Source organism: Physcomitrium patens, chromosome 3 (genome assembly GCF_059467195.1).
Source record: "Physcomitrium patens ecotype Gransden chromosome 3, ASM5946719v1, whole genome shotgun sequence".
Classification (NCBI taxonomy): Eukaryota; Viridiplantae; Streptophyta; class Bryopsida; order Funariales; family Funariaceae; genus Physcomitrium; species Physcomitrium patens.
Genome location: NC_143412.1, coordinates 443,963 through 456,919, shown reverse-complemented (window position 1 = coordinate 456,919; position 12,957 = coordinate 443,963). Strand labels below are relative to the sequence as shown.

At 33.8% G+C, this 12,957-nt stretch overlaps 4 protein-coding genes across 7 annotated transcripts; 2 read left to right on the top strand and 2 right to left on the bottom strand.

Annotated features, from left to right (window-relative positions):
- Positions 1-3,019: 3,019 nt before the first annotated feature.
- Positions 3,020-3,638, bottom strand: LOC141045265 (uncharacterized). The gene is made up of 2 exons (XM_073533103.2): positions 3,517-3,638; positions 3,020-3,395 (listed from the first exon to the last, which is right to left on the bottom strand). The coding sequence occupies exons 1-2, from the start codon at positions 3,585-3,587 to the stop codon at positions 3,128-3,130; spliced, it is 339 nt and encodes a 112-aa protein (XP_073389204.1). The 5' UTR covers positions 3,588-3,638; the 3' UTR covers positions 3,020-3,127.
- A 619-nt stretch (positions 3,639-4,257) lies between these two features.
- Positions 4,258-5,992, top strand: LOC112279420 (uncharacterized). 3 transcript variants are annotated; one of them, XM_024513837.3, is made up of 2 exons: positions 4,258-4,813; positions 5,213-5,992. In XM_024513837.3, the coding sequence occupies exon 1, from the start codon at positions 4,258-4,260 to the stop codon at positions 4,726-4,728; it is 471 nt and encodes a 156-aa protein (XP_024369605.1). In that variant the 3' UTR covers positions 4,729-4,813; positions 5,213-5,992. The 3 variants fall into 3 exon arrangements, with proteins under 3 accessions (XP_024369605.1, XP_024369604.1, XP_024369603.1); XM_024513836.3 differs by having other exon boundaries at positions 5,108-5,992; XM_024513835.3 differs by having other exon boundaries at positions 5,095-5,992.
- Positions 5,993-6,005: 13 nt separating this feature from the next.
- LOC112279419 (uncharacterized) lies at positions 6,006-8,542 on the bottom strand. Of its 2 annotated transcripts, none has more exons than XM_073533101.2 (3): positions 8,190-8,542; positions 7,866-7,928; positions 6,006-7,485 (listed from the first exon to the last, which is right to left on the bottom strand). In XM_073533101.2, the coding sequence occupies exon 3, from the start codon at positions 7,463-7,465 to the stop codon at positions 6,227-6,229; it is 1,239 nt and encodes a 412-aa protein (XP_073389202.1). In that variant the 5' UTR covers positions 7,466-7,485; positions 7,866-7,928; positions 8,190-8,542; the 3' UTR covers positions 6,006-6,226. The 2 variants fall into 2 exon arrangements, with proteins under 2 accessions (XP_073389202.1, XP_073389203.1); XM_073533102.2 differs by having other exon boundaries at positions 7,916-7,928.
- On the top strand, positions 8,115-9,845 carry LOC149989450 (uncharacterized). Its single transcript, XM_090249393.1, has 3 exons — positions 8,115-8,229; positions 8,367-8,635; positions 8,973-9,845. Exons 1-3 carry the CDS (start codon positions 8,115-8,117, stop codon positions 9,138-9,140), a joined length of 552 nt encoding a protein of 183 aa, XP_090105519.1. The 3' UTR covers positions 9,141-9,845.
- Positions 9,846-12,957: the final 3,112 nt, after the last annotated feature.

Here is a 12,957-nt window from a genome sequence, read left to right as displayed (position 1 = left end):
TGCTTAACACCTTAGATACTTTGTAATATCCTTTCCTTCAAATTCATCGATTTTATGCACAACTGCTTGTAATGCTTTGTTTGTCATACCTTCTTTGTAATCTTTAACCTATTACTATTACTTGAATAAGACAAATGCTTCAAATATGCTTGTAGATTTAGGATCAAAATACATATAGTATCCTCCACTTAAAGTTCATCTTCCAACTCCACTTGAAGCACCATCAAAAACTCCTCCATCCATCCTCTTGCCTTCTTTTTCCATAATTCAAATAATCTAAGAAAACCAAATACCTTCCACCTTAAGCATTTCACATCAAGTTTACCAAATATGTTATAATATGTAAAATCTTGCTTAAGAATGCTCCATGTATCTAGCTAAAGAAGGTAGAATGAAAATTGCAACAATAAAATCCTAACTCTAATAGAACACTAACAATGTTAAGCAAGCTTTAATCAAATTCAAAGAAACCTTAAATGAATTACAAAGAAATAATCAAAAATCTTAAAAAAATATTAGAATGATCACAAATATATCTCAAATAAATCTCAATTCAATCTTAATTTAATCCTAATTAAAATGCTATTAAACTTCAATCAAACTTTAGACCAAAAATTAACTAAATCTTAAATCCTAAATAAATCCTAAACAAACCCTAATCAAATCCTAATAAAATCCTAAATCCTAAACCAAACTTGCATGCTTCTTAAAAATTAAGTTGATAATAAGCACAAAAAAAATAAAAAATAAAAAAGATCGGAGTTACCAAATAGATGATAACCTCAAAAACATGCTCGGGTATTGGCTAGTTTCCTTCTCCGACCTTGATGTTAATCTTCCAAAGCCAATATCTCTTTTTTTCACTATTCGATTGATCTCAAAATACTCAAATATGTAGTAAAATAAGTCTACTATCTCCATACATAAATTTCACTCCAATCCAACTAGTAGATTGCAAGAAATCTTAAAAAAACCTCACTAGACCTAAAATTCTACTTTTTGAGACCTTGATCCACTTAAACCTCAATAACCTTCAATTCAATGATTAGATCAAGCTAAAATTTACAAAAAATATTAAGCACAATTATAACCATTAATCTACGAAATTTCACTTGTAGATCTATTACAGAACTTTCAAAAACATCCAAAACGTCAATCCTATTTTATTTCACAAAAATCCAAGTCATCTAAAACAAACTTGACTTTATAAAGCTGTTACAAAGTCATTATAAATCCAAATCACACACCACCAATGCTCATAGAAACCCTATCTAGTTTGCTATCAAATCCTACTCTTCAATTTGCAAAAGAACCCCCAAATTGTCATTGGAGCTTAGTTTTGTGCCTCAAGGTCTGATTTCGACCCTGGTTCATAACTAGCCCTTTTTGGATATCAATATCTAATTTTCAAGATAATTTTTTCTAGAATTCACTCTTAACTTCTTCCTAAAGATGCCTTTATTATTTATTTTTCCAATCTATTTTTTTTTTGCCTTATTTATAGCCCTACAAAGTAAGTAGAAGTCACTTTTCTAAAAAGGCAACATTACTACTAAAAGTTTTACTACCTTCTTATCTTTTATCCATATTTTTTTATTTTATCTTATAACTTGGCTCTTCTATAATAAGATCCATATTATCATCTTTCACCATGTAGTTGTGTTACAACACGATAGCATTGCAAGTTCTTTAGGAGCATTTCAAAAGTCATGTGAGGAGTTGAAATAATAATTTGGGAGATGTGTTTAACATTGATCCTAAAAACAATCCTTTATTTTAAGAAAATAATCATTCAAAAAAAATTATTCCTATTCAAATTACCAAATAAAATAAAATATATTTTTTAACTTTAATTTACAATCAAATTCTAAGCAAAATAAAAAAAATAATATATATATATATATATATATATATATATATATAGATATCACATGACTAACTTGATAAAAGAGAATGGCAATGAATGTATAAAGAGAAAAAAGTGGTATAAAAAATGCTTCCTTTGTACTTTAAATAGATAACAAATATTCTTATTTAGAATTTTAATTGCACTCTAAGTAGAAGAATTAAAATAAATAAATAAATATATCTATATGCTAACAAATAATGTTTGTGAATCATGCCATGATTGATATTAAGTCTAACAATTAATATTTAATAAGACCCTCAACCATATCAAAGACATGAAAGCAATATAGATTTTGCTAATGATGACATGTTTTTACACAATATAGAAGCATAAAGATGATTTGATTTTTTAGACTAGAGGTGTAAATATACAAGAAAGTCAATAAAGTAATATAAATTAGGTTGATGAATTTTAGATGAGTAAGATCATATTTACATAAAAAACAACATAAAAAATTACAAATTTAAGTTTGAACCAAGATCCTCTTTGCCAATAACTCTTGTATACACATGATACTAGCCAAATATAGTAAAGAATGTTTAATGCTTATTTAAGTGATATCTGTCACCATCTCAAAAAAATTAAGAAAAAATCAAATGGTATTTTGGACAATCATTAATCTTTGACTTATAATTAAAATGTGTGATTTTGAATAACTTTGTATATTTTCTAACTTTTGCATAAGAGTTTGATTAAATTTTAATGTTTTCTGAGAATACATTTTTACTATCTAATATAAATTTGTAGATGCTATATGGTCGTTTAATACAATTTAATTTTTAGAATATATATATATATATATGATAAAATAAAATTTCTGACATATTTTATTAAAAATTTTAAATTCGAAAAATGAATCATAATGATATTTGAATATATATATATATATATATATATATATATATTCTCAAAAATCTTATACAGAATATTTCAGTTTAGCATTTGCAGTGTTTTGATTAGTTTTCGTATAATTAAACATTCTATGAAAGTCTTAAATGTTTCCAAATGTATCCATCATTTTTATATAATTATTTGAATTGTTCCATAAGCATAATACTTACATATTAATTTCCCTATTCTATTCTTACAAATAATTTTAATTTGAAAAAGAAGTATGTAAATCCAAAATTTATATTCCACATTTCTTAAAAACAATTTTTAAATTTAACCACATAAAACCCTCCAACATTCAATAAAAATGTGTGACATAAAGAATCACTAAATTTTCTTTAAATGTTTGCCACGTCGACAATGTTGCAGACGAAGCACGTCAACGTGAGGCCCAAAAGATCTCCCCACCCAAGCCTGACCTCCCACTTCGGCGAAATGCGGGGTAGGCATGGGGATCTCCCCACCAAACCAGGCACCGCCATGACTGGCTTCGGGCACCTGCCGCGGTGGTGACGACAGCCACGGGAACGAGAAGAAAAGACGACGCCATCGCCGACGCTCGCGAAGAAAAACAACAACAAAGCACTGCACAGCACTACGCGCGCGCAAACACACACACACACGAAGAAAGGAAGGAGAAAGTAAGAAAAATATTTTCGGCCACCACCAGTCTACTCATGATATCTTAGTCCGCCAATTCGGAAGAACGAGTCTACCTTCGGGATTCCTCGACCCGGGGGGGCGGGGGGGTTTTGAATAATAGAAGAGAAGGGCTCTCATGCTGCATCGCCGCCGTGTTCAAAGGGTCTGAATCCAAGCGCGTGACTCGTCAATAGTGCACTCGCTCTCTGGAGGTAAAATAGAAAGTCCTTCCTGGTGGCGCGTTCAAAGAGGATTGACCGGTCGGGACGACACCAACGACTTCGCCTTGCCTAACACATCGTCTCTCGCTTCATTTGCTGGAGTCCAGCGTGTCCGCGGCGCCTGCTGAAAGTGACAATCCCGCCTTGTGTTCCGCGCTCGATGGCTGCCACCGTGTTAAAGCTTGCTAGCGTTCCGAGTTTTCGGTGTGAGGGGTTCATCTTCTGTAGCGGCGACTTGGTCTCTGCTAGCGTCGATTTCTACTTATATCGCTGTTGGGAATGTTTTTAAGTGAGCGCCTTGGGAGGTAGATGTGTCTTGGGAGAATCATTGGTTTTGGCGCTCGAATCTGAGGGGTACGAGAGTTTGAGATTAAATTCATGCCGTCGAGCTCGTGTGGTTTGTGAGAAAGGTGTGAGTTCCACTCTTTTTGTGACAGTTTTATAGTTGTGTGTACTGCTTAATTTAGACGGTGTCTGATCCATGGGGAAGGAGAAGGTGCGGTGTTCCTACACGCAAGCTGATCTGAATATTTAAAGAACCATTGTGTCCAATTAGCACTAGGTATCGAGCTGTTGCTTCCCGTGGGGTTTCCCATGGAGATGCTGGATCAGCCGAAGCTAACTGGGCAGCGGATGGCAAGTGCGAACACGTATAGAACGCCGCCACTGAAGATGACTCTGGAAACAATTGCGGAAGACAATTCAGACTTTGAGAATCGCAACCGCTTCGCACGGTCGATGTCCCTCCCTGCGCAAAGGCGATTCTCTATGGATAGCAATGGCGGCCTTCAGAGGTTCCCCAATAACTGCCCGGGCCAAGATGGATGTCTCGCCGAAGAAGGTGAATACTTCGCCGGACTTGGTTACCAAAAGGGCGATGGTGGATTTGGTGTAAGCATGTCTGGCCCAGTTTTCTCGAATCCCAAAGAGTATGGACCCCGAAAACATCGAAAAGCGTGGATTTCCATTCAGCGAGTGCGCGATGCTATCAAACTTAGCCGCTTTCGGGGAGCATTCAGCCAAGTACTGTCTAGATTAAGACCGACGGTTCGGAGATCGAATTGAGAGCTGTAGAGGTCCCACTTAGCACGATTTTACCGACAACCCCAATTTGTTTTTGCATCCCATCTTGGCAAAACCACATTGAATGGTGAGTATTTTATAATCGCTCTTCAATCTCACCTGCAAATGTCCTATGGATATTAGAAGAGACGTTCCACCGAATTGTGGTGGATGAAATGGCGCGGCAATCTCCTTCGACTTGAGTCCTTGCACTGCAGTTAGCAGGTTTTTAAAACCTGCAAGGTGTTCTGTGGGCTGATTTAGTCATTCCCATTGACTGTAAAAGAGTTCTATTTATTTATTGATGTATAATTTCTAGCAATTAAAACCAGAGGTGGTGTTCAAGCTGATGTGAAGTGGTTCTTAAAGTTTTTCTCGCCAGGAGGATCCTGCGTTTTGGCATCGTGAGCTCCAAAATCTTCAAAATGCAGGCAGACCATCACCCCCTCGCATCGCAAACTGACTACTGTAGTGGGTGGTTCAACAGAGCCTTGCTGGGTGCGGACGAAGCCGTGCTTGTGAAAAATTCCATAACTGCCTTGTAATGTTTGGCAGTTACTGTGTCCTCGGTATCAAGGGATCGACTATGAGTCAGAAGTCCCTGGGATAGATGACAAGATTAGTTGTTAGTACCCTACCTTGAGATTTTAAGTACAATCGGGTCTACCTGATTTTCTGGCATCCACCACGAGATTTGAAGCACAAAAGCACAGAAAAGAACAAACTTAAGCTGTATGAACGATCATCTCGCAAGCTTCTCACTCTCACTGAAGATGTTTCAAACATGGTTTTCACTCTCAAGAGAGAAGCTGGTCATCGCCAGCAGCAAGAGCACCTCGCGGTCAGTTCCACAGGTGGAGCTGCAGGCTTGGCCATCTCCCCCTGCGAAACGAAGCTTCGCAATGGACCACGAGAAAATGGTGCAAAATGTTGCGTTGCTCGACTTCAGAAATGCAACTCAAGGCCGATGCGAATGAAACTGACGAATACTTTTGATGCAAAACCTTCGATTATGTTCGGCGCAGGATGTCGTCCTAGCAGAGGCCCTCTCACTTATGACAGTCCTGGTGATTTTTAAGCACTTCTCGAATCTTGCGTGCGAGGGTCACTGAAATTTTCGACACCAAGGAATTTAGCAGACAATCCAGAATATGTGAGATATCGAGATGCGGTGTGTACCCAGTACTAGTTAGCATCCCTGAACATGCAGTCAATTTAACAGTTGACTGTTTAGATGCTAGATTTTCAATAAAACTGGGGTTGATAATGACCAGTGCATAATTTGATGACATGATCTTGTTGAATGTTGTCCGAGTAAAATCACATATGCTATTATTTGTGCAAATTCTGATTCTGAACTCTAATATCATACTAGGAAGTACAGGACAGCATCTATATTTTACTACCTTTTGGGGTACTATTTTGTACAAATCATTGCTAAAACTAACAGTTACAATTATCTTTATATAGTCATTTCTGTACATGAAGTGATGACTGAAGTCTATTTAGGCTTTTGTGCTTTGGCTAACAAAAAAGCATACAAAATGACATATGCAAATCCAATTGTTGGAACAATTTGACCAATTCTTGTACTTGCTCTATCTGCAATAACTCCTTCAATGGGAGGGAAAATGGCTCCTCCACCAACTCCCATAACTACAAAAGCACCTCCACGCTTGGTATTTCCACCTAAGTCTTGAAGGGCTAGAGTAAAGATGGTTGGATATAGACATGATTCAAAAAAGAATAATGTCATAACACTTATTAATCCTCCAATTCCATGAAGTATAACAGTAAGTGCACAAAGGATACAACACACAGTAGAGTAGACTCCCACTATATGCCTGGCTTGTACATACTTCATCAGAAATGTAGCAAAAAATCGACCAGCAGTAAATAATAACAAAGCATACGAGAGCAGTTGCGAAGCCTTAGAATCAGATTTGACACCATTCTCGTTGGCCAAATTGATAAAAAACGTGGCTACAGTGACTTGCGAAGCTACATATAACCATTGTGCCAATACTCCACCAAGGAAATGTGGTTGCTTTAGAAGTGGCTTTGTTGGAATGTTGGATTCTTCAGATACCATATCATCTGTGATCTCTGGTAATTTTGCAAAGAAAAATCCAATTGCAACCAAAAAAACTCCACATGCTATTCCTAAGTAAATGTACTTAACGGAATCAAGATTGTCTTTGTTCCCCGAAGAGAAAAAGAAATTCGATGCAATTAATGGCCCAACAAAACTACCCAAGCCATTGAATGATTGAGAAAAATTCAATCGCAACGAGGCTGTTTTTGGGCTTCCTAAAATAACCACATAGGTATTAGCTGCAACTTCGAGGTTGGACAAACCACATGCAATGACAAACGTGCATGCAACAAAGCCTCCAAAAGTCTCAAACTGTGCGCATGGCCAAAAACCCACAGCTCCAATAATATATAAACCAAGGCCCAACATGATTGAAACCTTGTATCCAAATCTCCGTATAATTGGCGTTCCAACCATTGGAGGAAAGACAATATAAGCTCCAAAGTAGGCAACTTGGAGGCCGGTGGATTCAAGTTTTGACAAGTCAAGAACATTTTGGAAGTGTTTGTTCAAGACATCCAATAATCCGTATGCAAAACCCCATAGGAAAAAGAGTAGTGTTATGAGCGTGAGTGGGAAAATTGTTTTTTTGCCAGTTGGAATACTACTGGTAGAAATGTTATCAGGAATAATTCCGCCTGCCATATTTCATAAAACGCATGTGCCTGTGTTCAAAAAAACACAAAAATAAAACTTTGTATCAAAATGTACAAACCTCGTCTTAATTTGAACAGCTAAGACTGATTACTCTTCTTTAATACAATCAGATTTTTTTCTCCTATTTCCTTGATACAATCAGACTTCAGCAAACCTAAAACAACAGAATCAGACGTCGTGACACTCCTGGATTCATATAAATCTTCACTCTCTGATACCACCAAACCTTGCTTTCCATTGTTACAATCAAATCTAGTTTCGGTTCCAGCTTTCGAAACTCCCATTTTTGACTTTTCACTCGCACTATCCAACCCTCAATTGCAGAAGTGATCCAGATCCAGAAGGGAAGGCAGACGTAACAAGGCAAAAAGAAATGCAACCCACAAACCTCAACTCAGTGCACGGCTTCAAAACTCTCCAGCAAGACGAGGTTTGTACCTTCGCATTTCAGCTGTGAAAAACGTTAGGCTGTTAACACACAAGCACAAAGCCGTGCTCATTCACAACCAGTTGGATCATGTGCAAAACCCAAGAACTCCTATACGAGTATTATCTCTCAGTCTCACTTGCGAGTTGTCTAAAGGAAATCGAGTTTTGCATTCTAACGTCGAAAGGCTGATGCTCTTGTAGTGGAGACATGATAGCCTACAGCAGAGGGCGGTCCACTAAAAAAAACACAGATCTATTTCAGATTTCGGTGCGAAATCTGCACCGTGGAGAAGTTTTAGATGCCGCTCTGATGATCAATGAATGTAGAGAGCCGTCTTCTGCAGAAAGCTAGTTGCCGTGCGTGCGAATTGCACACGTAGACGACGAGCCTGTCCAAATCAAGAGCGTTATGTCGAGTACACGACATAGCTTTTGACTCCTGGTCACTAATGTTATCCAGTCACACTCCAACCAAAGTGTCGGGATTGCCACGAGGATCGTTTGACCAAGCAAGGTTTAGAGACTACGTCTCCTGCACACAGCTTTCAAACATGCTTTCCTAGTAGCAGATTTCACCACCGAGGAGTAGAAACCTCAGGTGCACGGCAGCTCGGCTGCGAGCCGCCCTTCATCGACTTCAGACCCAAGCCCTCGTCGGCTGCTAAATGGGGCCAACTGTGCGTGGAAGGATGGTGTCCGTGGCACATGACGATAAAGACACACAATCAGGTATTTATCTCAGACTCCAATTTGGTACACGACACCACAGAAGTTCAACAGTCATCCACAGTTCAACAGATTGAGAAATGTCAGAGCTACAGAAGAATAGGGGGAACTGGCTGCACAAAGTGCAGCAAACTTTATTCAGTGCAAGAATTTTTCTATGTGGTTGGAATTACCCGAGAGGGCTTCCTCGGTTTCTCCGCCATCGGCCAAAATTTCCATGTTTTGCATCATCTGTACTTACGCAGAGCTCTTTACAATATGACGGCTGTGTGATATTTCACAACTTCTTTTTTTCCCCAGTAACCGCTATGCTTGCTTTGCTTGTCTACACTCATTACAGACAGTAAATCGCTCACTGCAATTCAGCGGCTCTGGCAAACGACCTGATACCACATCCCATACTGCACAGAAAGATTGCCCGAGGATGATCCAGGAACACTGCATGTCAGGCACCGAGTACCCAAACCGGAATCCTATGCAAGGTTTTGATTTAGGACCTGATTGCTGAGAGACTGATTAGGAATACAAACCAGTAGAGTGAATTGAGTCACACCTTAATCTTGTTTTGCTTTTCTGTGTTAGCTTGTGATACCAGCCGGGCGAAGTTTGAAGCGAGCCATGCAGTGGGCCTCGATCACTTGGATGGTGTGGGTAAGCTGGGATGTGAATAAGCTGTAAACTCTGATTTGTGCTGTGGATTAGCTTGTGAATATTCCATGGTGGTGAGGAAACTTGTCCACCGAATGTCTAGAATAGAGCTTAACCTGACATATACCGACTCTGATTCTGACCACAGTTGCCTTCCATCACTTCACGTTCGTTGCGTCTTCCATTTTCACTTCGTGCTTGTTCCCTGTTGATGTGGCCTAGTCTGTAAGATAAATCATGGCATATGTGGTTTCACAAACGAGGAAAACTTTATGTTTAGGGGAGAGAGCAAAAGTCACAGCTTTCAAAACTTGTGCTTAGTTGAAAGCTTTTGAAATTTGGTTTGGTACTTAGTTGGCTTTATACTTACGAAAGTAAAGTCAAGAGGTCATTAAAGGAAAGGAAAAGAGTAGGTGGATTGTACTTTTTTTTTCTTACATGATGTGAATAGTGTTGTGTTAGGCCCACCTCAAAAGATGATTTTTACAAATCACAATTGAGGTGTTTTGTTATTAATTATTATTGCTATTTCATGTTTTTTTAAGTTTGTTATTATTGACATATATAAGACAAGACCTATGATATTTAGAATCATAGTTAAAGAATGGTCTGACAAATGTAATGACAGTATCTCGCTTTATATTGTCCTCAAAAGCCCATGCTTCCAAAATAATTTTTCTTCATCATAGAAAAGATCTTTATAAGACTTTTGAGCAATGACCTTTTTCAAGTGGAATTCTAAATCTAAGAAATCTTGTGTTACTCCAATAGTTCTAATTAGATATAATGATTTTCTTCCTCTTTCATAAGAAAGATCAAAATGTGACAAATTTGGATTTTCAAAATTTTATTCTTTAAATACTATTAGAATATTTTATAAGAAAATAAAATTATAATTTAAAATATATCATGTGCATTATCAAAAGAGATGTAAAAAGACTATATATTATGCATTATGTGGCTCTTCAAAAAAAAGAACTTTGAAATATATATTAATATAAATAAATTTTTATTAATAAAATATTTATGTATTTTTTTTTTGTATATATATAGAGAGAGAGAGATAGATAGATAGATAGATAGATAGATGTGTACACATGTGCACACAAAATAATAACATATGCTAGTAGATTTACTTGATTTTTAAAATAATTAAATTAATAAATTATGATAATTTAAATTTTTGAAATATTATTCAAATAAATTCTATATATATATATATATATATATATATATATACACACAAAATAATTCAAATTTAAATATCTTAGATTTCACTTTTTTTTATAAAATATCAATAAAAATTTGTTGATTCTTTAAAGTCATAAAATTAAAATTTATTAATAAATAAATATAAAATAAAATTATTATTTATTAATCAAGACTTAAATTTTTAGAAATTCCTCTCAATTTTAAATACATATTTACTATAAAGATATTTTAATGAAGCTTTTTTAATTGTATAAGAAATTAGGTATTTATTTAAGTTAATACCAATATAAAAAAATAAAGTAAAAATAAATTTATTTATCTAATAATTTAAAATAAAAAATTTCTAATCTCAACTTTGATTTTATTAATATTAAATTCAATATCCTAAATTTTTTCTTTATAGTATACAAATGATAAAATATTATTTAGAAAAAATTTTGGAATTTGATTTATTACAACTCTTAAAAACCTAAATAGGCTTGTATGTTCTATTTGGTTATATTTTATTTTAAGTTTAAAATGACAACACATTAAAATATTTTAAAATTAAATCAAAGTTTTGCAAAGCCAAATCAAATGATTGATAAATATTTTAAAATTAAATCAAAGTTTTGCAAAGCCAAATGAAATGATTGATAAATATTTTACTATACTATTTAATAACTATATTTTAAAATTATTAGAAAATTACTTTTAAAGTATAAATATACTTATATCCATAAATTCACTTAATAATAAATATTTATTAAATTTATATTTAAATTAAATATAATAATTTTTAAATCATTTTTATTATTTCAAATAATTTCATAATATTATGCTTCAATAAAAATTACTTAATTAGTAACTTATTTAATTTTATGTGGTATATAAAAGTATGTGGTAATTATGTCCAAAATTAAGTTGAGATTTTATTTGCACATTAATTACACTCTCAAATAAAAGAGAAATTTTCTTGCAAAAGAAATTTAGGCTAAAAATAAAAGAATTTAAGTAAAAGAGAATAAAAAGATATATTAATAAGATTTTTAATATTAATTATTTAAATATTATTTTTAAAAATAAGCCAAATTAATACAAGTATTTTAAATTTATTACAATCTCATCAAAAATATTATTTATGTAATTATTTATAATAAAATTAATAATTTAAAATGACTTTTTAAAGTTGTAACATAATTTTGTTTAAAAATTATTTTGTTTGATTGTTCTTCTTTTTAATATATATATATATATATGAAATTAATGATAATAATTTGGAAACCTCTTTTTTTTCTAAGTGGTGAATTATTTAGTTATTAGACTATTATAATAAGGAATATAAAAGATGTCAATGATATGAATCTAAAAAAACTTGTCAAAAGAAAATGCAATCATAGAGAACTGAAAAAGAAGAAATATATTATTGAAATAAAAGGTACCAACATAACTATTGTCAAGTACAAAAAAGTAGAGAGTTTTGATTTTGACCAAGGGTGGAGTACATAAAGATGTTGACAAGTCCTAGAATGGCCTCAATGTTGTCTCTACATTTTCTTTGATGTTTCTATAAAAATATATGTTTTATCTAATATTTTTCTAGCAACTTCTACTTCTATTTACTTAAGTAGTCCAGATAATTTTGATGATATAAACATAATTAAGATTTTTTTTTTATTGTCAATATTTTCCTTAAATTTAATTTTTATTTGCAATGTACAAAAACCTTTCTACATAACATCTTATAACTATTTAGCAAAATATGATATAGATAGATAATTTTAATATGCCAACAGAATTAAGTAACATTTAATTTAGAGAATTACAATAAGAATATTGTATTACAAAACTATAATATTTAATCTGTGAATGATTTATATTTTAATACCAAATTTTTATTACAAATTTAATGATAAGATGTTATTCTAGTAATCATACCACGTATTTTCTTTATAAATTATAAAATATGCTTTTTAATTCAAGAAACCTTGGGAATGTGCAATTATCACAGTTACATACATTACCAATCAAAATAAGTAAAATGTTTGTAAAGTGGTAGAATAAAGACGTTGTGTAAACAATTCAACATTAATTTTTAACTTTATATTGAAGTTTTCCTTTCATTGTTGCTTAAATTGACCTAAAATTATTCAACATGAGACATACCAGAATCTATCAATTAATCAAAAACAATCTCCAACAGAGTGAAATACACATATTTAATTGTCTGGGTATTATCTTGGATGTATAACGAAACTGGATCCTCTACCTTCTTCAGTAAAAAACCAACTATGACAAGAAAAAATAAAAATGCTACCAACGATCATTTCATACAAAGCAAGATTCCAATATATAACGTAGGAGAGAGTAAACAAAGAAAACAATATGGAACAAGAATTATTGGCATATTCTACTGATGAGGAAAAATCTGTTGAAAACTAATGAGAAAATCTATCACATTCTACTAAAACACCAAAACGGGATGT

Excerpts from the sequence above, each read along its gene's own strand:
- LOC112279419 (XM_073533101.2), bottom strand. The coding sequence starts at position 7,465 with ATGGCAGGCGGAATTATTCCTGATAACATTTCTACCAGTAGTATTCCA.
- LOC112279420 (XM_024513837.3), top strand. The coding sequence starts at position 4,258 with ATGGAGATGCTGGATCAGCCGAAGCTAACTGGGCAGCGGATGGCAAGT.
- LOC141045265 (XM_073533103.2), bottom strand. The coding sequence starts at position 3,587 with ATGCAGCATGAGAGCCCTTCTCTTCTATTATTCAAAACCCCCCCGCCC. Across the intron at positions 3,396-3,516 it reads CGGGTCGAGGAATCCCGAAG|TGCTGTGCAGTGCTTTGTTG; the intron begins GTAGACTCGTTC and ends GCGCGCGCGTAG.
- LOC149989450 (XM_090249393.1), top strand. The coding sequence starts at position 8,115 with ATGATAGCCTACAGCAGAGGGCGGTCCACTAAAAAAAACACAGATCTA. Across the intron at positions 8,230-8,366 it reads CGCTCTGATGATCAATGAAT|TCACACTCCAACCAAAGTGT; the intron begins GTAGAGAGCCGT and ends AATGTTATCCAG. Across the intron at positions 8,636-8,972 it reads CGATAAAGACACACAATCAG|ACAGTAAATCGCTCACTGCA; the intron begins GTATTTATCTCA and ends CACTCATTACAG.